We start from the raw sequence: 27,985 nt of genomic DNA, 5'->3' as shown, positions 1-27,985 counted from the left end.
ACAGCACATGGAGACAGAGCTTCCAGTTAAACTCATCCTCTTACTGCAGCTCTAACTCACAGCACATGGAGACAGAGCTTCCAGTTAAACTCATGCTCTTACTGCAGCTCTAACTCACAGCACATGGAGACAGAGCTTCCAGTTAAACTCATCCTCTTACTGCAGCTCTAACTCACAGCACATGGAGACAGAGCTTCCAGTTAAACTCATCCTCTTACTGCAGCTCAAACTCATGACACAAGACAGAGCTTCCAGTGAAACTCACCAACTTATCGAAGCTCTAACTCACAGCACATGGAGACAGAGCATCCAGTTAAACTCATCCTTACTGCAGGTCAAACTCACAGCACAAATGAATGACAAAATACACCTCACCTACACCTGAATGTGATATAAAACACAAGCCTACAGCTATATGTGCAATAATAACCCCCACATAGATCAGAAAGTATTAATACACCCACCGACAACAGAAAGGTGCCAGTAACATTGAAGTACAATTAAACAGTACTGTCAATTTGAACCTCTTTAATTACCTTTGGTCACCTGTGACTTCTCCCCTGAATGCGATTGGAAGAGCCATTGAATGATCACTCTTCAAAGACAGACAGCTGGGTACAGGTGACCCTGCTCTTTCTACCTGGACCCTGTGAACAAAACATGGAGACACGACATCCAGTTAAACTCATCCTCTTACTGCAGCTTTAACTCACAGCACATGGAGATAGAGCTTCCAGTTAAACTCATCCTCTTACTGCAGCTCTAACTCACAGCACAAGGAGACAGAGCTTCCTGTTATATCCATCCCTTAACTGCAGCTCGAACTCACAGCACATTGGGACAGAGCTTCCAGTTAAACTCATCCTCTAAGTGTCACGGTTGAGGAGGGTGGGACGCAATTGCGGACCGAGGGGATCTAAAAGTTAACCCTGAGGGATAACCACCAAATCGCTGAGCGATAGAAAGGGAAGGGAAAAACCAAATAATAAAGAGCGAAGTAATCGCTCTCTCCACTCACTGAAACTTCTGTCAGCGGGCTCAGAAAACTAAAAGAAATTAAACACCGCCGCAGCGTAGCTGCCCAAAAGAAAACCCCACTAGAAAAACAGAGTGGGGTCACTTACAAAAGAAAAAGGATATTCGCAGCCCGGCGGGTAGAAAACAAAAAGAAAACTAAGAGACGAGGACAAAATGTCCTCCACAGCGCAGAGAGATAACCAACTCGAGAAGAAACTAAACGGTGATCAAATCAGGCAGATAGGATCAACACGGTAACTTCTGCCGATTCTCACACCCCTACACACTAAGAGTCTGACAAACAATGAGTCTGCGCTGAACCCCAGAAATCAGGGGCTACATATAGGCCTCCTACACCTGACCCTCATCAGGGATAATTAGCTCAGACAAATACCTGTGAGGTGCTATCACCTCACCATAGAACTCATACACCTGCCCCTCGTCAGGGTCAATTAACCCACAGAAATCAGAGAGAGAGGTGCCACCACCTCACAGGACCCCCTCCCTTAAGGGACGGCACCCGACGTTCCTGCTGAGCCCGCGGGGAGGCGCCGACGGAACTCCTGGATAAGCTCTGGGTCCAAGATGTCCCTAGCTGGGACCCAGGTGCGTTCCTCCGGCCCGTATCCCTCCCAGTCCACAAGGTACTGCACCCCACGTCCCACGCGACGACTGTTCAGGATGCGCCGAACAGTGTAGACTGGTTGACCGCCGACCAACCTAGGGGGAGGCGGAGGCCTGTCAGCTGGTGCCAGCGTGCTGGAGAGGACTGGTTTGAGGCGCGAGACATGGAACGTGGGGTGAATCCTCATGGACCGGGGAAGCAGGAGACGGACCGTGACCGGATTAATTCTCCGAATAATCTTGAAGGGACCGATGTAGCGCGGCGCTAATTTGCGGGACTCAACCCGCAAGGGGAGGTCACGCGTGGAGAGCCACACCCTCTGGCCGACCCGATAGGACGGAGCCGGACATCGACGTCGGTCAGCATAACGCTTCTGTCGCGCTGTCGCACGCTGAAGAGATGCCCGAACCCGCCTCCAGGTGGCGCGACACCGCTGGATGAAACGCGCGGCCGAGGGCACCTCCGTATCTTTCTCCTGTTCTGGGAACAATGGCGGCTGATATCCGTACTGGCACTCAAAAGGAGAGAGACCGGTCGAAGCGTTCAGCAGGGTGTTGTACGCGTACTCTGCCCAGATAAGTTGACTGCTCCAGGTAGTCGGGTTTGAAGAGACCAAACACCGAAGCGTCCTCTCCAGCGTCTGATTGGTGCGCTCAGTCTGACCGTTGGTCTCAGGATGGAACCCTGACGACAGACTGGCCGAAGAGTCCACTAGAGAGCAAAATGCCTTCCAGAAGCGAGAAGAGAACTGTGGACCACGGTCAGACACGATGTCTTGGGGTAGACCGTGGAGGCGAAAGACATGCTGGACAATAAGCTGGGCGGTCTCTCGGGCCGAGGGAAGCTTAGGGAGGGGAACGAAGTGAGCCGCTTTTGAGAATCGATCCACTATAACCATGATGGCGGTGGAACCATCTGACAGGGGTAACCCGGTGATAAAGTCCAGGGCTACATGTGACCAGGGGCGATGAGGGATAGGCAGAGGCCGGAGGAGACCTGCAGGGGGACGTTGCGATGTCTTGTTCCGGGCACAAACAGTGCAAGCGGCCACGAACTCCCGCACGTCCCCCTCCATCCGGGGCCACCAGAACCTCCTCTTAAGAAAGTCCAGAGTGCGGTGGACCCCCGGATGGTTTGTAAGGCGGGACGAGTGACCCCACTGAAGAACCTGCGAGCGCACTCTATTAGGGACGAACCAACGGCCTGGAGGCCCCCCTCCCGGGTCAGGCTCCTGCTGCTGGGCCTCCCGAACCACTGCCTCGACCCCCCAGGTAAGTGGGGCGAGGATTCGGGTGACTGGTATAATGGGCTCCAGAGATCTGTCCCTGTCCGAACGGTCAAACTGACGGGAAAGTGTGTCTGGCTTCAGATTCTTCGAACCTGGACGGTAGGATAGGTTGAAGTTGAACCTATTGAAAAAGAGGGCCCACCGAGCTTGGCGAGGGTTCAGGCGTTTGGCCTCCTGGATGTAAGTCAGATTTTTGTGGTCCGTCCAGACCACAAATGGATGCTCAGCACCCTCCAGCCAGTGGCGCCACTCTTCCAAGGCCAACTTCACCGCCAGGAGCTCCTTGTTACCAACGTCATAATTCCTCTCGGCGGGCAGGAGACGCCGTGAGAAGAACGCGCAGGGGTGAAGTTTCTGGTCCTGGGGACACCGTTGGGATAACACCGCCCCAACCCCTACGTCAGAAGCATCGACCTCAATGACGAAGGGCAGAGAGGGGTCCGGGTGAATGAGGACGGGCGCGGTAGTGAACCTCCGTTTCAGCTCCATGAAGGCCTTTTCAGCCTGCGGGGACCAACTGAACTGGGGGGAGGTACCCTTAGTCAAGGCTGAGAGTGGGGCAGCGACAGAGCTGAACCCCCTAATGAAGCGCCGGTAAAAATTTGCGAAGCCCAGAAACCGCTGCACCTGTTTGATGGAGTCAGGCCGAGGCCACTCCAGTACTGCCTTGACCTTGCTGGGGTCCATCTGCACACTGCCCTGTGACACGATGTACCCCAAAAAGCTGACTGTGGAGGCATGGAACACGCATTTCTCTGCCTTGACATAGAGTTTGTGTTCTAACAACCTGTGCAGTACTAATTTGACGTGGGATACATGCTCCTGATAGGTTTTTGAAAAAATCAGGATGTCATCCAGGTACACGTAAACAAATAATTCCAGCATGTCCCTGAGCGCGTCATTTACTAACGCCTGAAAGACCGAAGGAGAGTTCGAAAGGCCGAAAGGCATGACCAGATATTCATAGTGCCCCCTAGGGGTGTTGAATGCCGTCTTCCACTCATCCCCCTCACGTATACGTACCAAGTTGTAGGCATTTCTGAGGTCCAACTTGGTAAAGATGGACGCCCCCTGCAGGCGCTCAAACGCCGTGGCCATGAGGGGGAGGGGGTAGCGGTTTTTTACCGTGATTTTATTAAGTCCTCTATAGTCGATGCAGGGTCTAAGTCCCCCGTCTTTCTTCCCCACAAAGAAAAATCCAGCCCCCGCTGGGGACGTAGAGGGCCGAATGAAACCAGCCGCTAGAGCCTCATCAATATAACTCTTCATAGCGGCTGTTTCAGGTATCGACAAAGAAAACAAACGGCCCCTAGGGGGTGTAGTGCCCGGGAGAAGATCGATGGCACAATCGTAGGGCCTATGGGGAGGTAGGACGGAGGCCTTCTGTTTACTAAATACTTCCCTAAGTTCAGTATACTCCACAGGGACCCCGATGAGAGCGGGAGAACCCGTAGACCCGATAGAGATAGTACCAGAAGGGGCAGGGGACTCGAAAGACACAGGAGTCGAGATCCTGTGGGGTTCAGAAGGGAAGGAGCCTCCAGGAGCAGGAGAGACAAGAGGGGCCTCCAAACGAGGACTGGGGAACTCGAGAGAGGAAGAGCTCATAGTAGCAGGGAACTTGAGGGACAACGGACTGAGTTGAACCGAGTCTGGTTCAACACAACGCGACGCGCACTTGGGACCCCAACTCAGCACCGACCCCGAACTCCAATTAATATGAGGATTGTGCTTAGAGAGCCATGGGTGTCCCAGGATGAGTGGTAACTCAGGTGAATCAATAATGAAGAACTGCATCTTCTCAAAGTGGGTGTCGATGCGAGTTTTAATGTGGCCCGTGATTTTTTCAACCCTCCCTAAACCCAACGGTCGACCATCCAATGCCGTGATGTTAAGTGGATATGGGAGGGGAGATATAGGCATGCTAAGGTTTTTGGCCAGGGTCACATCAATAAAACAGCCAGCCGCCCCTGAATCTAAAAACGCAGGGAGGTTGTATTTGATATTACTCCATGATAACTCCACTGGTAGAAAGGTGCGGTTATTGGCTGCCGTGGGGGGATTATTCAGACTCGTCAGAGCTTCCCCCTGCTCTGACGAGTCTACTCTTTTCCCTGAATTCCTTTCTTTTTTATTTCAGGACACCTCCGAATGTAATGACCCGCTTTCCCACAAAACAAACAGGACCCACTGCTCATTCGTCTGTCTCTCTCTACCTGAGAGAGCCGCGTGCGCCCTAGTTGCATGGGTTCATCATGGTCCAGGGACATGCTAAATGATTCGGGTGTTCTCTGAGGGATGGTAAACCCCCGCCCCGAAATGGATCGGGAGTGAGTGCTCTCTCTCTCTCTGTTGCGTTCACGGATCCGGTTATCAATCCGAATGGCTAATGAAATCAATTCCTCGAGTGTGTCAGGAATGTCGCGGGTGGCTAATTCGTCTTTAATTTTTTCTGACAAGGCATGCATAAAAATTGCCGTCAGGGCTTCCCTGTTCCAACCTGATTCAGCAGCTAAAGTGCGGAATTGAATCGAGAAGTCAGCTACGCTGGTTGAGCCCTGTTGTAACCCAATAAGTCGTTTAGCTGCCTCCTGGCCGCTTATGTCATGGTCAAAAACTCTACTCATTTCAGCCACAAAAAGGGTGGAGTCCAAACAGATAGGGGTTTGCTTCTCCCACACAGCTGTAGCCCATGAGAGAGCCCTATCTGAGAGAAGTGATATTATGTATGCTACCCGGGCTCGTTCTGTGCAAAACATGGAGGGTTGCAATTCAAACACCAAGCTGCATTGGGTGATAAACCCTTTACATTTTCCTGGATGCCCGTCATACCGACCAGGTGTTGGCATTTTGGGTTCACGGTGTGTGATTTGCCCATGGGGCGGGGCTGGAGGTGCTTGTTGGACCGCAACGGGTGGAGCTGGCTTCTGTAAATGGGCCAGTATTTCTTTTAACATGTTGGCATGAGAATTCTGTTGTTCAGTAATGGTATGAAGGATCTGCTCATGGGAGCCTAACATGACTCCCTGTGCGGCGATTGCCTGTCCATGCGCCACTAGTTGGTAATCAAGCGCAGAAGGGTCCGCTGCGTCCGGTTTAGGCAGACTCATTCTGTCACGGTTGAGGAGGGTGGGACGCAATTGCGGACCGAGGGGGTCTAAAAGTTAACCCTGAGGGATAACCACCAAATCGCTGAGCGATAGAAAGGGAAGGGGAAAAACCAAATAATAAAGAGCGAAGTAATCGCTCTCTCCACTCACTGAAACTTCTGTCAGCGGGCTCAGAAAACTAAAAGAAATTAAACACCGCCGCAGCGTAGCTGCCCAAAAAGAAAACCCCCACTAGAAAAAACAGAGTGGGGTCACTTACAAAAGAAAAAGGATATTCGCAGCCCGGCGGGTAGAAAACAAAAAGAAAACTAAGAGACGAGGACAAAATGTCCTCCACAGCGCAGAGAGATAACCAACTCGAGAAGAAACTAAACGGTGATCAAATCAGGCAGATAGGATCAACACGGTAACTTCTGCCGATTCTCACACCCCTACACACTAAGAGTCTGACAAACAATGAGTCTGCGCTGAACCCCAGGAATCAGGGGCTACATATAGGCCTCCTACACCTGACCCTCATCAGGGATAATTAGCTCAGACAAATACCTGTGAGGTGCTATCACCTCACCATAGAACTCATACACCTGCCCCTCGTCAGGGTCAATTAACCCACAGAAATCAGAGAGAGAGGTGCCACCACCTCACACCTAGATCCGAAAGTCTTAATACACCCACCGACAACAGAAAGGTGCCAGTAACATTGAAGTATAATTAAACAGTACTGTCAATTTGAACCTCTTTAATTACCTTTGATCACCTGCGAACTCTCCCCTGAATGTGATTGGATGATCCATTGAACGATCACTCATCATAGACAGACAGCTGGGTACAGGTGACCCTGCTCTTTCTACCTGGACCCTGTGAACAAAACATGGAGACACAACATCCAGTTAAACTCATCCTCTTACTGAAGCTCTAACTCACAACACATGGAGATAGAGCTTCCAGTTAAACTCATCCTCTTACTGCAGCTCTAACTCACAGCACAAGAAGACAGAGCTTCCAGTTAAACTCATCCTCTTACTGCAGCTCTAACTCACAGCACATGGAGATAGAGCTTCCAGTTAAACTCATCCTCTTACTGCAGCTCTAACTCACAACACATGGAGACAGAGCTTCCAGTTAAACTCATCCTCTTACTGCAGCTCTAACTCACAGCACATGGAGACAGAGCTTCCAGTTAAACTCATCCTCTTACTGCAGCTCTAACTCACAGCACATGAGAATAGCTACAAATAACCTCACCTCTACCTGAAGTGCTCATAACTCACAAGCACAGCAGATAGAGCTTCCAGTTAAACCACCATCCAAGTGCTATAAATCGAGCCCTGCCCCAAACACAGCCAGATGAAACTGAAAGCATATTAAAAGTCTTAATAGAAGCTCTTATTACTTTGTTTTGTGATATTCCACTGAGATGTAAGAGTAATATTTGATAGGTGCATATAAGTTATAAAGTGTAAAAGCATCCTCTTTACTGACCTTAATCACAAGCACATGGAGAACACAGTCCAGTTAAACTCATCCTCTTACTGCAGCTCTAACTCACAGCACATGGAGACAGAGCTTCCAGTTAAACTCATCCTCTTACTGCAGCTCTAACTCACAGCACATGGAGACAGACTTACGTTAAACTCATCCTCTTACTGCAGCTCTAACTCACAGCACATGGAGACAGAGCTTCAGTTAAACTCATCCCTTACTGCAGCTCTAACTCACAAGCCATGGAGACAGAGTTCCAGTTAAACTCATCCTCTTATGCAGCTCTAACTCACAGCACATGGAACAGAGCTTCCAGTTAAACTCATCAGTCATTACTCAGCTCTAACTCACAGCACATTGGGACAGAGCTTCAGTTAAAACTCATCCTCTTACTGCAGATCTACTATAGCACAGAGAATGGCATAGCTTCCAGTTAAACTCAATCCTTACTGCAGCTCAAACTCACAGCACATGGAGACAGAGCTTCCAGTTAAACTCATCCTCTTACTGCAGCTCTAACTCACAGCACATGGAGACAGAGCTTCCAGTTAAACTCATCCTCTTACTGCAGCTCTAACTCACAGCACAAATGAATATGACAAAATACACCTCACCTACACCTGAATGTGATATAAATCACAAACCTACAGCTATATGTGCAATAATAACCCCCACCTAGATCCGAAAGTCTTAATACACCCACCGACAACAGAAAGGTGCCAGTAACATTGAAGTATAATTAAACAGTACTGTCAATTTGAACCTCTTTAATTACCTTTGATCACCTGCGAACTCTCCCCTGAATGTGATTGGATGATCCATTGAACGATCACTCTTCATAGACAGACAGCTGGGTACAGGTGACCCTGCTCTTTCTACCTGGACCCTGTGAACAAAACATGGAGAACACATCCAGTTAAACTCAGTCCTTACTGCAGCTCTAACTCACACACATGAGACAGAGCTTCCAGTTAAACTCATCTTTACGACAGCTCTACTCACAGCACATGGAGACAGAGCTTCCAGTTAAACTCATCCTCTACTGCAGCTCTAACTCACAGCACATGGAGACAGAGCTTCCAGTTAAACTCATCCTCTTACTGCAGCTCTAACTCACAGCACATGGAGACAGAGCTTCCAGTTAAACTCATCCTCTTACTGCAGCTCTAACTCACAGCACATGGAGACAGAGCTTCCAGTTAAACTCATCCTCTTACTGCAGCTCTAACTCACAGCACATGGAGACAGAGCTTCCAGTTAAACTCATCTCTCAAGTGCAGATTAACATCGAGCCACTGATAGCTCCAAATCACGCCACGACTAACCTGAAGCATATTAAAACTTTAATAAACTATCTATTGCTTTTGTGATATTCCACTGTCCACAATAAAGTCTAATAAAGACAATAGAAAGTCCAGAAGATGAGTTATTAAACTCTTCTTTGAAACTCAATATTGGACAGCTCGAACTCTCCCCTGATGTGATGGATGATCCATTAACTATCACTCTTATGGACAACAGCTGGGAAGGTGACCCTGCTCTTACTACCTGGACCTGGAACAAAACATAGAGAAAACATCCGTTAAACTCTCCTCTTATGTAGCTCTAACTCCAACACTGGAGACGAGCTTCCAGTTAAACTCATCTTCTACACTCTACTCACACACATGGAGACAGAGCTCCAGTTAACTCATCTCTTACTGCAGCTAACTCACACACAGGAGACAGAGCTTCCAGTTAACTCATCTCTTACTGAGCTCTAACTCACACACATGGAGACAGAGCTTCCAGTTAACTCATCCTCTTACTGAGCTCTAACTCACAGCACATGGAGACAGAGCTCCAGTTAACTCATCCTTTACTGCAGCTCTAACTCACAGCACTCGAATAGAGCTTGTCCAGTTAAACCATCCTCTTACTGCAGCTCTAACTCACAGCACATGGAGACAGAGCTTCCAGTTAAACTCATCCTCCAAGTGCAGATTAAAATCGAGCCCTTGCTCCCAAACACGCCAGAAATGAAACCTGAAAGCATATTTAAAACGTTTAAATAGAAGCTGATTTATTGTGTTTGTGTGATATTCCACTGTGGATGGTCAAGAGTAATATTTGGCATAGGGTTCAAATAGTTAAAAGTAAAGACAAATCCTTTACTGCAGCTCTAACACAGCACATGGAAAAACGTTTTCCAGCGTACAAAAACCAAGTTACTCATCACACATACAAGAATACACGTCATAACTCTTCATTCAACTGACAAATCCAGGCCTGCCATTAAAGTATTGATATCAAAATGACGCCAAGTTACGTTATACAAACAATTAGGTTTCATGTTCACCGAATACATAGATGTATTCCAAGCATGCTACCCAATATTCCTCATTCTTCAAGTCACTTGGCCCTGTGTTTTGTAATCTTAGCATTTTATAATGTCATGCAAACGTAACTCACAGCACATGGAGGCAGAGCTTCCAGTTAAACTTATCCTCTTACTGCAGCTCTAACTCACAGCACATGGAGACAGAGCTTCCAGTTAAACTCATCCTCTAACTGCAGCTCTAACTCACAGCACATGGAGACAGAGCTTCCAGTTAAACTCATCCTCTTACTGCAGCTCTAATTCACAGCACATGGAGACAGAGCTTCCAGTTAAACTCATCCTCTTACTGCAGCTCTAACTCACAGCACATGGAGACAGAGCTTCCAGTTAAACTCATCATCTTACTGCAGCTCTAACTCACAGCACAAATGAATATGACAAAATACACCTCACCTACACCTGAATGTGATATAAATCACAAACCTACAGCTATATGTGCAATAATAACCCCCACCTAGATCTGAAAGTCTTAATACACCCACCGACAACAGAAAGGTGCCAGTAACATTGAAGTATAATTAAACAGTACTGACTATTTGAATCTCTTTAATTACCTTTGGTCACCTGTGACCTCTCCTCTGAATGTGATTGGAAGACCCATTGAATGATCACTCTTCATAGACAGAGAGCTGGGTACAGGTGACCCTGCTCTTTCTAGCTGGACCCTGTGAACAAAACAGGGAGAAACAACATCCAGTTAAACTCGTCCTCTTACTGCAGCTCTAACACACAACATATGGAGACAGAGATTCCAGTTAAACTCATCCTCTTACTGCAGCTCTAACTCACAGCACATGGAGACAGAGCTTCCAGTTAAACTCATCCTCTTACTGCAGCTCTAACTCACAGCACATGGAGACAGAGCTTCCAGTTAAACTCATCCTCTTACTGCAGCTCTAACTCACAGCACATGGACACAGAGCTTCCAGTTAAACTCATCCTCTTACTGCAGCTCTAACTCACAGCACATGGAGAGAGAGCTTCCAGTTAAACTCATCCTCGTACTGCAGCTCTAACTCACAGCACATGGAGACAGAGCTTCCAATTAAACTCATCCTCTTACTGCAGCTCAAACTCACAGCGCATGGAGACAGAGCTTCCAGTTAAACTCATAATCATACTGCAGCTCTAACTCACAGCACATGGAGACAGAACTTCCAATTAAACTCATCGTCTTACTGCAGCTCTAACTCACAGCACGTTGGGACAGAGCTTCCAGTTAAACTCATCCTCTTACTGCAGCTCTAACTCACAGCACATGGAGACAGAACTTACAGTTAAACTCATCCTCTTACTGCAGCTCTAACTCACAGCACATGGAGATAGAGCTTCCAGTTAAACTCATCCTCCAAGTGCAGATTAAAATCGAGCACTTGCTCCCAAACACGCAAGAAATGAAATCTGAAAGAATTTTAAAAACGTTTCAATAGAAGCTTATATATTGTGTTTGCGTGATATTCCACTGTGGACGGTCAAGAGTAATTTTTGGCATAGGTGCAATAAGTTATTCATTTAAATGACAATCCTCTTACTGCAGCACTGACTCACAGCACATGGAGACAACTTCCAATTAAACTCATCGTCTTACTGCAGCTCTAACTCACAGCACGTTGGGACAGAGCTTCCAATTAAACTCATCCTCTTACTGCAGCTCTAACTCACAACACATGAAGACAGAGCTTCCAGTTAAACTTCATCTTCTTAACAGCTCTTACTCACAGCACATGGACAGAGCTTCCAGTTAAACTCATCCTCTTACTGCAGCTCTAACTCACAGCACATGGAGAAGAGCTTCCAGTTAAACTCATCCTCTTACTGCAGCTCTAACTCACAGCACATGGAGAAGAGTTCCAGTTAAACTCATCCTCTTACTGCAGCTCAACTCACAGCACATGGAGACAGAGCTTCCAGTTAAACTCATCCTCTTACTGCAGCTCAATCACAGCAATGGAGACAGAGCTCCAGTTAAACTCATCCTCTTACTGCAGCTCAATCACAGCACAATGAATATGACAAAATACACCTCACCTACACCTGAATGTGATATAAATCACAAACTACAGCATATGCAATATAACCCCCACCTAGATCTGAAAGTCGTAATACACCCACGACACAGAAAGGTGCAAGTAATATTGGAGTATAATTAAACATCACTGTCATTGAACCTCTTAATTACCTTTGATCACCTGGAACTCTCCCTGAATGTGATTGGAGATTCATTGAACTATCACTCTTCATAGACAGACAGCTGGGTACAGGTGACCCGCTCTTTCTACCTGGACCCTGTGAAAAACATGGAGAAACAACATCTAGTTAAACTATCTCTTACTGCAGCTCTAACTCACACACATGGAGACAGAGCTTCCAGTTACATCCGTCCTCTACTGCAGCTCTAACTCACAGCACATGGAGACAGAGCTTCATTAAACTCATCCTCTTACTGAGCTCTAACTCACAGCACATGGAGAGAGCTTCCAGTTAAACTCATCCTCAATCTTAATCGGCACTGCTCCAAACCCAAAGCAGCATAAAAGTTTAAATAAAGCTGCTTTATTGTGTTTGTGTGATATTCCACTGGGGATGGTCAAGAGTAATATTTACATAGGTGCAATAAGTTAAAATGTAAAAGACAACCTCTTACTGCAGCTCTAATCACAGCACATGGAGACAGAGCTTCCATTAAACTCATCTCTTACTGCAGCTCTAACTCACAGCACTTGGGACAGAGCTTCCAGTTAAACTCATCCTCTTACTGCAGCTCTAAACTCACAGACACATGAGACAGAGCTTCCAGTTAAACACTCACTCACTCTACTACAGACAAGCTCTACTCTACTACTCACAGCACATTGGGACAGAGCTTCCAGTTAAACTCATCCTCTTACTGCAGCTCTAACTCACAGCACATGGAGACAGAGCTTCCAGTTAAACTCATCCTCTTACTGCAGCTCTAACTCACAGCACATGGAGATAGAGCTTCCAGTTAAACTCATCCTCTTACTGCAGCTCTAACTCACAGCACATGGAGACAGAGCTTCCAGTTAAACTCATCCTCTTACTGCAGCTCTAACTCACAGCACATGGAGACAGAGCTTCCAGTTAAACTCATCCTCTTACTGCAGCTCTAACTCACAGCACAAAGAATATGACAAAATACACCTCACCTACACCTGAAGTGATATAAATCACAAACCTACAGCGATATGTGCAATAATAACCCCCACCTAGATCTGAAAGTCGTAATACACCCACCGACAACAGAAAGGTGCAAGTAATATTGGAGTATAATTAAACATCACTGTCAATTTGAACCTCTTTAATTACCTTTGATCACCTGCGAACTCTCCCCTGAATGTGATTGGATGATTCATTGAACTATCACTCTTCATAGACAGACAGCTGGGTACAGGTGACCCCGCTCTTTCTACCTGGACCCTGTGAACAAAACATGGAGAAACAACATCTAGTTAAACTCATCCTCTTACTGCAGCTCTAACTCACAGCACATGGAGACAGAGCTTCCAGTTAATCTCGTCCTCTTACTGCAGCTCTAACTCACAGCACATGGAGACAGAGCTTACAGTTAAACTCATCCTCTTACTGAAGCTCTAACTCACAGCACATGGAGATAGAGCTTCCAGTTAAACTCATCCTCCAAGTGCAGATTAAAATCGAGCCCTTGCTCCCAAACACGCCAGAAATGAAACCTGAAAGCATATTTAAAACGTTTAAATAGAAGCTGATTTATTGTGTTTGTGTGATATTCCACTGGGGATGGGAAAGAGTAATATTTGGCATAGGTGCAATAAGTTATAAATGTAAAAGACAATCCTCTTACTGCAGCTCTAAATCACAGCACATGGAGACACAGCTTCCAGTTAAACTCATCCTCTTACTGCAGCTCTAACTCACAGCACATGGAGACACATGTTAAAACCATCCTACTGGCCTATCACAGCACAGTGGAACAACTTACTGCAGTTATCAAGCACTGAGACAGATTCAGTAACTCTCTCTTACTGCAGCTCTAACTCACAGCACATGGAGACAGAACTTACAGTTAAACTCATCCCCTTACTGCAGCTCTAACTCACAGCACATGGAGACAGAGATTCCAGTTAAACTCATCCTCTTATTGCAGCTCTAACTCACAGCACATTGGAACAGAGCTTCCAGTTAAACTCATCGTATTACTGCAGCTCTAACTCACAGCACATTGGGACAGAGCTTCCAGTTAAACTCATCCTCTTACTGCAGCTCTAACTCACAGCACATGGAGACAGAGCTTCCAGTTAAACTCATCCTCTTACTGCAGCTCTAATTCACAGCACATGGAGACAGAGCTTCCAGTTAAACTCATCCTCTTACTGCAGCTCTAACTCACAGCACATGGAGACAGAGCTTCCAGTTAAACTCATCCTCTTACTGCAGCTCTAACTCACAGCACAAATGAATATGACAAAATACACCTCACCTACACCTGAATGTGATATAAATCACAAACCTACAGCTATATGTGCAATAATAACCCCCACCTAGATCTGAAAGTCTTAATACACCCACCGACAACAGAAAGGTGCCAGTAACATTGAAGTATAATTAAACAGTACTGACTATTTGAATCTCTTTAATTACCTTTGGTCACCTGTGACCTCTCCTCTGAATGTGATTGGAAGACCCATTGAATGATCACTCTTCATAGACAGACAGCTGGGTACAGGTGACCCTGCTCTTTCTAGCTGGACCCTGTGAACAAAACATGGAGAAACAACATCCAGTTAAACTCGTCCTCTTACTGCAGCTCTAACACACAACATATGGAGACAGAGATTCCAGTTAAACTCATCCTCTTACTGCAGCTCTAACTCACAGCACATGGAGACAGAGCTTCCAGTTAAACTCATCCTCTTACTGCAGGTCTAACTCACAGCACATGGAGACAGAGCATCCAGTTAAACTCATCCTCGTACTGCAGCTCTAACTCACAGCACATGGAGACAGAGCTTCCAATTAAACTCATCCTCTTACTGCAGCTCAAACTCACAGCGCATGGAGACAGAGCTTCCAGTTAAACTCATAATCATACTGCAGCTCTAACTCACAGCACATGGAGACAGAACTTCCAATTAAACTCATCGTCTTACTGCAGCTCTAACTCACAGCACGTTGGGACAGAGCTTCCAGTTAAACTCATCCTCTTACTGCAGCTCTAACTCACAGCACATGGAGACAGAACTTACAGTTAAACTCATCCTCTTACTGCAGCTCTAACTCACAGCACATGGAGATAGAGCTTCCAGTTAAACTCATCCTCCAAGTGCAGATTAAAATCGAGCACTTGCTCCCAAACACGCAAGAAATGAAACCTGAAAGCATCTTTATAAATGTTTAAATAGAAGCTGCTTTATTGTGTTTGTGTGATATTCCACTGGGGATGGTCAAGAGTAATATTTAACATAGGTGCAATAAGTTATAAATGTAAAAGACAATCCTCTTACTGCAGCTCTAACTCACAGCACATGGAGACAGAACTTCCAATTAAACTCATCGTCTTACTGCAGCTCTAACTCACAGCACGTTGGGACAGAGCTTCCAATTAAACTCATCCTCTTACTGCAGCTCTAACTCACAACACATGAAGACAGAGCTTCCAGTTAAACTCATCTTCTTACGACAGCTCTTACTCACAGCACATTGGGACAGAGCTTCCAGTTAAATTCATCCTCTTACTGCAGCTCTAACTCACAGCACATGGAGACAGAGCTTCCAGTTAAACTCATCCTCTTACTGCAGCTCTAACTCACAGCACATGGAGATAGAGCTTCCAGTTAAACTCATCCTCTTACTGCAGCTCTAACTCACAGCACATGGAGACAGAGCTTCCAGTTAAACTCATCCTCTTACTGCAGCTCGAACTCACAGCACATGGAGACAGAGCTTCCAGTTAAACTCATCCTCTTACTGCAGCTCTAACTCACAGCACAAATGAATATGACAAAATACACCTCACCTACACCTGAATGTGATATAAATCACAAACCTACAGCGATATGTGCAATAATAACCCCCACCTAGATCTGAAAGTCGTAATACACCCACCGACAACAGAAAGGTGCAAGTAATATTGGAGTATAATTAAACATCACTGTCAATTTGAACCTCTTTAATTACCTTTGATCACCTGCGAACTCTCCCCTGAATGTGATTGGATGATTCATTGAACTATCACTCTTCATAGACAGACAGCTGGGTACAGGTGACCCCGCTCTTTCTACCTGGACCCTGTGAACAAAACATGGAGAAACAACATCTAGTTAAACTCATCCTCTTACTGCAGCTCTAACTCACAGCACATGGAGACAGAGCTTCCAGTTAATCTCGTCCTCTTACTGCAGCTCTAACTCACAGCACATGGAGACAGAGCTTACAGTTAAACTCATCCTCTTACTGAAGCTCTAACTCACAGCACATGGAGATAGAGCTTCCAGTTAAACTCATCCTCCAAGTGCAGATTAAAATCGAGCCCTTGCTCCCAAACACGCCAGAAATGAAACCTGAAAGCATATTAAAACGTTTAAATAGAAGCTGATTTATTGTGTTTGTGTGATATTCCACTGGGGATGGGTAAGAGTAATATTGGCATAGTGAAATAAGTTATAAATGTAAAAGACAATCCTCTTACTGCAGCTCTAAATCACAGCACATGGAGACACAGCTTCCAGTTAAACTCATCCTCTTACTGCAGCTCTAACTCACAGCACATGGAGACACAGCTTCCAGTTAAACTCATCCTCTTACTGCAGCTCTAACTCACAGCACATGGAGACAGAACTTACAGTTAAACTCATCCTCTTACTGCAGCTCTAACTCACAGCACATGGAGACAGAACTTACAGTTAAACTCATCCCCTTACTGCAGCTCTAACTCACAGCACATGGAGACAGAGATTCCAGTTAAACTCATCCTCTTATTGCAGCTCTAACTCACAGCACATTGGAACAGAGCTTCCAGTTAAACTCATCGTATTACTGCAGCTCTAACTCACAGCACATTGGGACAGAGCTTCCAGTTAAACTCATCCTCTTACTGCAGCTCTAACTCACAGCACATGGAGACAGAGCTTCCAGTTAAACTCATCCTCTTACTGCAGCTCTAACTCACAGCACATGGAGACAGAGCTTACAGTTAAACTCATCCTCTTACTGCAGCTCTAACTCACAGCACATTGGGACAGAGCTTCCAGTTAAACTCATCCTCTTACTGCAGCTCTAACTCACAGCACAAATGAATATGACAAAATACACCTCACCTACACCTGAATGTGATATAAATCACAAACCTACAGGTATATGTGCAATAATAACCCCCACCTAGATCTGAAAGTCTTAATACACCCACCGACAACAGAAAGGTGCCAGTAACATTGAAGTATAATTAAACAGTACTGTCAATTTGAACCTCTTTAATTACCTTTGATCACCTGCAAACTCTCCCCTGAATGTGATTGGATGATCCATTGAACTATCACTCTTCATAGACAGACAGCTGGGTACAGGTGACCCTGCTCTTTCTACCTGCACCCTGTGAACAAAACATGGAGAAACAACATCCAGTTAAACTAGTCCTCTTACTGCAGCTCTAACTCACAACACAGGCAGACAGAGCTTCCAGTTAAACTCATCCTCTTACTGCAGCTCTAACTCACAGCACATGGAGACAGAACTTACAGTTAAACTCATCCTCTTACTGCAGCTCTAACTCACAGCACATGGAGACAGAACTTACAGTTAAACTCATCCCCTTACTGCAGCTCTAACTCACAGCACATGGAGACAGAGATTCCAGTTAAACTCATCCTCTTATTGCAGCTCTAACTCACAGCACATTGGAACAGAGCTTCCAGTTAAACTCATCGTATTACTGCAGCTCTAACTCACAGCACATTGGGACAGAGCTTCCAGTTAAACTCATCCTCTTACTGCAGCTCTAACTCACAGCACATGGAGACAGAGCTTCCAGTTAAACTCATCCTCTTACTGCAGCTCTAACTCACAGCACATGGAGACAGAGCTTACAGTTAAACTCATCCTCTTACTGCAGCTCTAACTCACAGCACATTGGGACAGAGCTTCCAGTTAAACTCATCCTCTTACTGCAGCTCTAACTCACAGCACAAATGAATATGACAAAATACACCTCACCTACACCTGAATGTGATATAAATCACAAACCTACAGGTATATGTGCAATAATAACCCCCACCTAGATCTGAAAGTCTTAATACACCCACCGACAACAGAAAGGTGCCAGTAACATTGAAGTATAATTAAACAGTACTGTCAATTTGAACCTCTTTAATTACCTTTGATCACCTGCAAACTCTCCCCTGAATGTGATTGGATGATCCATTGAACTATCACTCTTCATAGACAGACAGCTGGGTACAGGTGACCCTGCTCTTTCTACCTGGACCCTGTGAACAAAACATGGAGAAACAACATCCAGTTAAACTAGTCCTCTTACTGCAGCTCTAACTCACAACACATGAAGACAGAGCTTCCAGTTAAACTCATCTTCTTACGACAGCTCTTACTCACAGCACATGGAGACAAAGCTTCCAGTTAAACTCATCTTCTTACGACAGCTCTTACTCACAGCACATGGAGACAGAGCATCCAGTTAAACTCATCCTCTAACTGCAGCTCTAACTCACAGCACATGGAGACAGAGCTTCCAGTTAAACTCATCCTATTACTGCAGCTCTAACTCACAGCACATGGAGACAGAGCTTCCAGTTAAACTCATCCTCTTACTGCAGCTCTAACTCACAGCACATGGAGACAGAGCTTCCAGTTAAACTCATCCTCTTACTGCTGCTCTAACTCACAGCACATGGAGACAGAGCTTCCAGGTAAATTCATCCTCTTGCTGCAGCTCTAACTCACAGCACAAATGAATATGACAAAATACACCTCACCTACACCTGAATGTGATATAAATCACAAACCTACAGCGATATGTGCAATAATAACCCCCACCTAGATCTGAAAGTCGTAATACACCCACCGAGAACAGAAAGGTGCCAGTAATATTGGAGTATAATTAAACATTACTGTCAATTTGAAACTCTTTAATTACCTTTGATCACCTGCGAACTCTCCCCTGAATGTGATTGGATGATCCATTGAACGATCACTCTTCATAGACAGACAGCTGGGTACAGGTGACCCCGCTCTTTCTACCTGGACCCTGTGAACAAAACATGGAGACACAACATCCAGTTAAACTCATCCACTTACTGCAGCTCAAACTCACAGCACATGGAGACAGAGCTTCCAGTTAAACTCATCCTCTAACTGCAGCTCTAACTCACAGCACATGGAGACAGAGCTTCCAGTTAAACTCATCCTCTAACTGCAGCTCTAACTCACAGCACATGGAGACAGAGCTTTCAGTTAAACTTATCCTCTAACTGCAGCTCTAACTCACAGCACATGGAAACAGTCCTTCCAGATAAACTCATCCTCTAGCTGCAGCTCTAACTCACAGCACATTAAATATCTGGTTCATGCACTTGTACCTCTTCCTCTCAGTGCTGAGGGTTCCTCCTTTGGTGTCTGGCTCCTCTGAGAGACTCATTTTATAAACAGCGCCCCCTATCTCAGGAGACTGGAACACATCTGACCAGTTTAGACCACATGTGGGTTCTATCCCAAACCAGCCAAGCTGAAAACACACAAAATGAGAACACACTGAACACAGAGACACACATATACAACACGCCGCGGTGTTGACAGTAAGCAATCCAGAACTGAAATGGGCCCTAAACATGTTCTAAACAGCCACCTCAAATGTTTGATGATGCTAATGATGAACGATTGTATTGCATAAATGTCACTATATATTGATTGTCCAACTTGCTAAATATTTTTTATTAACGATTCAATGGAATCAACCAAAATTTTTCAGATCATACATTTATTTCCAGAAAATAAGTGTCACAATTATTGACACCCCTGGGTTCATTGAAATAGTTATTTATTTTCCTTTACATGTTTCACTTCTTTTTTTTTATTATTATTACTATATTATAAATACTACACTCACCTGCCACTTTATTAGGTACACCTGTTCAACTGCTAGTTAACGCAAATATCTAATCAGCCAATCACGTGGCAGCAACTCAATGCATTTAGGCATGTAGACATGGTTAAGACGATCTGCTGAAGTTCAAACCAAGCATCAGAATGGGGAAGAAAGGTGATTTAAGTGACTGATAGTGGCATGGTTGTTGGTGCCAGACGGGCTGGTTTGAGTATTTCAGAAACTGCTGATCTACTGGCATTTTCACGCACAACAATCTCTGTAGGATTTACAGAGAAAGGAAAAAGAGAAAATATCCAGTGAGCGGCAGTTCCCTGGGCAAAAATGCCTTGTTTATGGCAGAGGTCAGAGGAGAATGGCCAGACTGATTCGAGCTGACAGAAAGGCAACAGTAACTCAAATAACCACTCGTTACAACCGAGGTATGCAGAAGAGCATCTCTGAACGCACAACATGTCGAACCTGGAAGCAGATGGGCTACAGCAGCAGAAGACCAACCCGGTACTAGCAAGGTGTACCTAATAAAGTGGCCGGTGAGTGTATGTATACTATGTATACTATGTATACTTGGCTTTTTCTGCTTCTTTTGCACTCACTCTCTGCTGCTGTAACACCCGAATTTCCCCCCCCCGGGGATTAATAAAGTGTCATTTTATCTTTTCTTATCTTATCAGTAGTTTGTTCACCCTCCCCTTGCAAGGATAATGACACTGAGTCTTTTTATATAATGTCCAATAAGACTGGAGAACACATTGGGAGAGATCTTAGACCCTTCCTCTATCCAGTTCTTTAATACCTCTGGGTCTCTGCTTCAGACCTGTCCTGTTCAATTAAAACCGCAGGTTTCCAATATAGTTCAAGTCTGGAGACTGTAGCCATTGCAAAATGTGGCTTAAGTGATTAATTAATGAGTTATTTGTGAATATTAATGTGTGATCGAGGTCAGTTTTGCTGGAAGATCCACTAGCCACTTTCAGTCTGCTGGCAGAGGCAACCAGGTTTTTTGGCTAAAATGTCCTGGTACCTGGGTAGAGTTCATGATGCTATTGTCCTTAACAAGGGCCCCAGGACCAGTGGGAGCAGAACAGCCCCATAACATTAAAGATCCCCCACCGTATTTAACAGCAGGTATGTGGCTTGTTTCTGTACACACCTCCCTAAATCAACACCAAACTCATATCCTGTGTATAATATACTGGCCACTTTATTAGGTATACCTGCTTGTTAATGCAAATACCCTACTCCACCAAACAGCAAATCATGTGACTGCAACTCAATATATAAAGTATGCAGACATAGTGAAGATGTTCAGCTTTTTGTTTGAGCAAATATTGTAAGGGACAAGATGTGTGATCTAAGCGACTTTGACTGTGGCATGACTGTCGGTGCCAGATGGATGGTGTCAGACGTAGTGGTTTCAGCATCACAGAAACAGCTGCCCTCCTGGGATTTTCATGCAGCACAGTCTCTAGAGTTTACAGAGAATGGTGTGATAAACAAAAAACACCTTGTTAATTAGAGATCAAAGGAGAATGGGCAGGCTAGTTCAAGCTAACAGAAAGGCCACAAATGGAATAACAGCTATGCTTGGCCAAAGAGCTCTAATGTCATCACTCCGGAGCACAGTAGATGAGACCATTTAGATTCTTGAAACAGTCGATTACTCCCAGTAAAACCATTTTTCCTGAAACCATTCCAAATAGCCTTTTGGCATGGAGGTAGCATCTAATTTTGGAGCATCTAAATATAGCAATTAATAGAAACTTGGTGACCCCCCGATGCAGCCAAGTTCTGTAATTCTCCAACTGTAGCCACTGGATTCTTTGCTCCCTGAACCATCTACCTCACTGAGCATGGGGCCAAGATACACTAGCGCCCTCTACTGGACAGGTTTAACTCTACTCCAGTGGTTTTAAATTAATGTTTGGTCTCACAGTAGTAAGTTGTATATTTCTTTGTTTAGTTTTTGACCCATTTCCTTATTTTTGAAGGTCAACAACCATTTATTTTCTTAATTTGTTAGTTTGTTGCTTTTTATGAAAAATGGATTTCATAAACAGGTTGCCTCCGTTATAAACTCCAATGAAGCAGCATGCAATGGAAGAGCATGACAGTTCCTTTGGCCTGAGATCAGCATAATGTCTTTTATACATGCGGGTGTTGATCACTCTGTTAATTTTATTTACATACATTTAACAAACACGAACATGCTCGTTAGAAATCTTCTTGGAAAACATGCAAAAACGACCCAAATCAATCATTCATGAAAGCAAATAATTATTTCTTCTTAAGTAAGCCCAATTCTATCTCATAAAAGTCATTTTATCGTGTATTCTCGTTTCTAAGTCGTTGCAATTCGATTCGAAATCGCTGCAGTACAATTTATGTTGTATTTCAATTTCAACTTCAATCCAACTCTGGCAAAACGTAAATTCGGTCTGACGTTGTGCTTTTAAAATCAGACGCTTTCGTCATTTTAAGTAGACCTACATGCACAGCTACATGCTGCCATCTTGTGGTTCACACAAGAAACGGCGTCTTAACGCAACTATAACCGCAGTTCTTTTCAGTTCTTGCTACTATTAAAGTAATTGTTGTTAAAGTAGTTTGATAATGTATTATCATTGAAACTTGTACGAATTCAACAGGACATAATTAATTGGTAAGGACATGGCCACTAGGTCTTTGTGAATTGAAACTAGTCAGAGTTGGATAGCAAATATGCTAATTAATATCCTTTAAGCATCTTTTTAACATGCTCTTGTATAGCCTACGGAAGCTAATATCTCGTTTCAAATAATAGAAGACCAACTATGAAAGCTCCATACGTGAATTAACTACCGACCACCGACTTTAACATGGCAGACATCAGGTTAATTTGTCTTAATCCAAACTGTGTGAATACAGAGCAAAAATAACATTTTGACTTCTCAACCCGCACAGTTAAATGTTCGGTCTGTTTTTGTTACAGTAGGCCTAGCAGGTCTCATAATGTAGCCGACGACGGGCCTGTGACATCCGTCATATCCAAATAGGTAAAATGATAATAAAATACCAAATAAATGCTAAAATAAACGTTAAACTTTTAAAAATACATTTGAAAAGGTATTTTTTTGTTTTTGGTCCCAAATGAGGAGTTTGAAAAAAGTATACTCCTCGTCCACTCCTCGGGCGCCATTTTATTGTTTGTTTTATTTCACTAAATTAAGCGTTACTGAGATCATAGCTACAGATTACTATTCCTCCAAGCACCCCTTCTCATCTAGCTTCTATTCTCCCCATCAAGACTACTTACTCAGTTCTTTTAACGAATTTAATTCTTTTTTACTGCATCCTCTTTGTCCTCCGTCTTTTAAAGGACGTTTGAAACTCTCACTTTCGACTTTTTAAATTTTTATTTATTTACTTGTTTACTAGTCTGACTCACAGGACCCAGTCTGCGGGTATAAACCCGCCATTGGCCAACTATTTCAGTCGGAATTCTCCTCCCCTTCCGCTATCTGCGTGTTACCGTTTTCACGGGCTCCGTCGATGCATCCTGGTCTTAGCAGCGCCCAAGACGATTGTGATTGGATTAAAGAAATACAAACAATCCATAGCGTGTTTTCCCCTATACTGGAATGACAACGGCTTGAATCAGACCTTTCTCCAGCGCTGGCACGAAGTGTGGAGATAGGTCTGGCTATGCGAGACTGCTTCTTTACTGGTTCAAGTAAGTCTTGCAGTGACTGAAGCCCAATGTTTCACAGTGACGCCGGGCACCCACCGCACGCGTCGCGTATGCGTCGCGTAAACAGCAGGGCGAAGCAGCACGGCGCGACGCGTAGGGTGTCTCCACTGGTTCCGTTTGTGTCGCGCAAAGGCTTGCGTAAAAGCTATATATTCCTAGTAGCTCTCGCAGTCTGCAGTGGGCTTTTACATCGTGTATTTCACGTTTGTTCACGACTGTTGATTATGGGTTAAGTGAATACTTTGGTGAGAGACCTTTTTCAGTTTGTTAATTTGGTAATATTTCGTTAACTCGTAAATACGTGAGAAAGCAAACGCTTTCAAGAATTACCATAAACTTAAATCGCAACGTAGCCTGCATAACAATCAATCTCAAACTGTATTAATTTATTTGCTTGGTTAACAAGCGTGCCAATTTCATGAAGAATATGTAATGATCATAATAATAATAAATAATCCGTAATCAACCATTGGGAATTCCCGTGTTGTCTTGTCATTCACGTCAAAACATTTATAGGATCATATTTAGTAAAATCAGCTAATCATGAAAAAGACAGTAACAGTTTAATCTTGAAGAGATATGAACACCACAACGCCATGAACACCGGAAGCTTTGAAGTACAAGTGCGATAGGCTACGTCTTTCTGTGGTGTATTTTCAAATTTACCCCACCCCTCCGCAAAATAAGACAGCGAAACTAAGTTTGCCTTTTCCCCAGGTTCCAGTTATTTATTTATTTATTTTTACAAAACGAAAAGGCTTGTATTTTTTTTGGTGCTTATAAAATATCTGGGAGGTAACTAGGGACACACCCCCAGTAATATAAGGATGAAATATAAATCAGAGCATGTATACCTAGCATTTTAGAGCATATTTCTGTGTATAAACAGGCCATCGTGACGCGCGACAAGCCGAAAAAATAGAACTGAAGCGAAAAACTACGCTTCAGTTCGCTTGTGTCGCGCGAGCTTCGCAGCCGGTACGCGACGCGTTCGCATCTGGTGGAGACGACGTCGCCCGCTGCCGTTGTAATAACAGTACTTCAACTACGCTTCAGTTACGCGCGTAATACGCGCGTAGTGCGCTCGCGGCCGATACGCGTGCGGTGGGTGCCCGGCTTGAGGCTTGGCTTACGCCGGGCACCCACCGCACGCGTCGCGTATGCGTCGCGTAAACAGCAGGGCGAAGCAGCACGGCGCGACGCGTAGGGTGTCTCCACTGGTTCCGTTTGTGTCGCGCAAAGGCTTGCTTAAAGCTCTATATTCCTAGTAGCTCTCACAGTCTGCATTGGGCTTACATCGTGTATTTCACGTTTGTTCAGGACTGTTGATTATGGGTTAAGTGAATACTTTGGTGAGAGACCTTTTTCAGTTTGTTAATTTGGTAATATTTCGTTAACTCGTAAATACGTGAGAAAGTAAACGCTTTCAAGAATTACTATAAACTTAAATCGCAACGTAGCCTGCATAACAATCAATCTCAAACTGTATTAATTCATTTGCTTGGTTAACAAGCGTGCCAATTTCATGAAGAATATGTAATGATCATAATAATAATAAATAATCCGTAATCAACCATTGGGAATTCCCGTGTTGTCTTGTCATTCACGTCAAAACATTTATAGGATCATATTTAGTAAAATCAGCTAATCATGAAAAAGACAGTAACAGTTTAATCTTGAAGAGATATGAACACCACAACGCCATGAACACCGGAAGCTTTGAAGTACATGTGCGATAGGCTACGTCTTTCTGTGGTGTATTTTCAAATTTACCCCACCCCCTCCGCAAAATAAGACAGCGAAACTAAGTTTGCCTTTTCCCCAGGTTCCAGTTATTTATTTATTTATTTTTACAAAACGAAAAGGCTTGTATTTTTTTTGGTGCTTATAAAATATCTGGGAGGTAACTAGGGACACACCCCCAGTAATATAAGAATGAAATATAAATCAGAGCATGTATAACTAGCATTTTAGAGCATATTTCTGTGTATAAACAGGCCATCGTGACGCGCGACAAGCCGAAAAAATAGAACTGAAGCGAAAAACTACGCTTCAGTTCGCTTGTGTCGCGCGAGCTTCGCAGCCGGTACGCGACGCGTTCGCATCTGGTGGAGACGACGTCGCCCGCTGCCGTTGTAATAACAGTACTTCAACTACGCTTCAGTTACGCGCGTAATACGCGCGTAGTGCGCTCGCGGCCGATACGCGTGCGGTGGGTGCCCGGCTTTAGGGTCTGGTTTTAGCCACATTAGTGTTTATTTGTGACTCTCTAGAGAGAAGTAAGAGCTCTGATGCTCTTTAATTCAATTCTGGGCAAAATGTGTTCTCCTGAAGTCACACACAGCAAAACAATCTGTGTGACGATAAATTTTTTTAAAAAAAAGCAGGGTTCGAGTCCTGGGTTCGCGTCCTCTAGCATGTTCCTGTGTTTGTGCTGTTTTCCTCTGGGTACTGGGTCACTGTGTCCATATACTCGTAATAAAGAAAGAATTACACAAGTCTGTCTACAGATGTCTATAATTTTACACAACATAATGGGTCCCTTTAGAATAAGAAACATCAGTGTCCATGTTCTTGCTCACAAGTGAAAACATGCAACCATTTATGATGTCTACAGCAACAATAATTTGATGACACTGACAGTGCAGCAGTAATGCACAAAAACCCAAACTTTATGCTGATCAGAGAAAGCTTGTGTAATCGATTTATTGACAAGCTATTGCAAGGCTAGCTCTCAGAACTCTGCAAAATGATTATTGCTGCTTGTGTATTTGTTATGCAGATTCTATTATGTTTGCCACAGCTCGAACATGACAAATAGCGTGAAATTGAACTTCCATTACCATCTAGTGGCTGTTTAAAGGAAATACAACATAATTTTTCTTCCCAAGAGCTCCACAAGCATTCTCATGTCATAATAAATTGCTGTAGATGTGACTGTAAACTAAAATCTTTTGCAAATTATTAAATGTTTCATCAATCAGAGAAACAGATTTCATGTCTATATGAGTGCACATAGTGAATCACTGCCCATTCTTTCACTGCTCTGCCTCAGTTCCTGTAGATTCAGTGGGAAACCTGCAGTGATTAATGCACTTCAGACTGTTCTGCAGTGTATAGCTTCTTGAAGGGTTAAGGTAGTGAAGGGAAACGTATGTTTCTGTATTTCTGTATGCACTCCTGGTCACTTCTGCCTAGGCCTGTGGCCTTGTCCCAGTCTCCACATTCCCAGTTACCGTGGCGATGGGGGCGAAGAGTGATGAAGAGCTACGGGGAGGATGGAATGTAGCTCAGGGTCGTCCCGAGTGCACTCCTGAGAGGACCCGAAAAGCTCTGGCACCTGCCATGGGGATATACCGCCCCCATCCCAGGCACTATACTGTGCTGTTGTGTTGTGAGAGGCCTAATTAGTGATGTAACATGCATGTGTGATCACAGACAGAGCCTCCATGCTTGTGAGATGTGACCATATGAGGTGTGATGCTTAGAAACTACTATCAAGACTGAGACAACTTAAGCCGCGTTTCCACCGCAGGAACTATACCCCGGAACTAGGAACCTTTTGAGGAACTCAGTGCGTTTCCACCGCAGGAACTAGGGTCTAAATTTAGTTCTGGGGGCTTTGTTTTACCCCCCAAAACGTTCCTGCTCGGGGGGTAGTACTTTCCGAAAGTACAGGAACCTTTTGGGTGGAGCTTGCAGCGCTGAACATTTCTGATTGGTCGAGTACTCGTAGCATTTGTGTTGTATTTATTTTCCGCCATTACCCGCCATGTTTGAAAATATGCAGCGGCAAACCAATTTATTTTCATAATAACAAATCAAACTTGTATGTTATGCGGCGCAGTAGCCTACTTTTGGTTATAGCCTGTCAACGTCTTGGAATTATAACGTGTGCTCTTCTGTTCTTTTCTTGCTTTAGTATTCGTTTTATAAAATGCTAAGCATTCGTGCTGGGACAGCATATTACGTAGGCTACCAAAACATTCAAACGGATTAATTCGGTTGCTGAATATTTTCTTCCGGATTTTCTTTGTTAGCCCGTTGTAATTGACTCAAAACGTTTGATACAGTTATGTGAGGTATGCGGTAGTTCTGCATAATTAACATTGGTGATACAGTACAAGCAAACTGGAAATCACCTTCCGCACTTTTTATCCGGGTAAAATAACAGGTTAATTCTAGTAATCTTCCCTTTAGCTTTTTCAGACTGCCGTAATTTTACTCAATTTTACTGCCATTTTT

At 44.4% G+C, this 27,985-nt stretch overlaps 1 protein-coding gene across 11 annotated transcripts; it reads right to left on the bottom strand.

Moving 5' to 3' along the window:
* Window positions 1-497: 497 nt before the first annotated feature.
* Window positions 498-23,715, bottom strand: LOC135247011 (uncharacterized). Of its 11 annotated transcripts, XM_064320304.1 has the most exons (13): window positions 23,306-23,696; window positions 20,607-21,478; window positions 19,487-19,632; window positions 19,045-19,155; window positions 18,269-18,379; window positions 17,377-17,487; window positions 16,077-16,187; window positions 14,541-14,651; window positions 13,230-13,340; window positions 10,457-10,567; window positions 8,298-8,408; window positions 6,788-6,898; window positions 518-647 (listed from the first exon to the last, which is right to left on the bottom strand). In XM_064320304.1, the coding sequence occupies exons 3-13, from the start codon at window positions 19,543-19,545 to the stop codon at window positions 533-535; spliced, it is 1,173 nt and encodes a 390-aa protein (XP_064176374.1). In that variant the 5' UTR covers window positions 19,546-19,632; window positions 20,607-21,478; window positions 23,306-23,696; the 3' UTR covers window positions 518-532. The 11 variants fall into 11 exon arrangements, with proteins under 11 accessions (XP_064176381.1, XP_064176374.1, XP_064176373.1 ...); XM_064320303.1 differs by lacking the exon at window positions 20,607-21,478 and having other exon boundaries at window positions 23,306-23,672; XM_064320310.1 differs by lacking the exons at window positions 19,045-19,155; window positions 20,607-21,478 and having other exon boundaries at window positions 23,306-23,675.
* Between the last annotated feature and the right edge of the window lie 4,270 nt (window positions 23,716-27,985).

This window comes from Anguilla rostrata, unplaced genomic scaffold, assembly GCF_018555375.3.
Source record: "Anguilla rostrata isolate EN2019 unplaced genomic scaffold, ASM1855537v3 scaf1023, whole genome shotgun sequence".
Lineage (NCBI taxonomy): Eukaryota > Metazoa > Chordata > Actinopteri > Anguilliformes > Anguillidae > Anguilla > Anguilla rostrata.
This window is presented reverse-complemented; position numbering and strand designations above follow the sequence as displayed.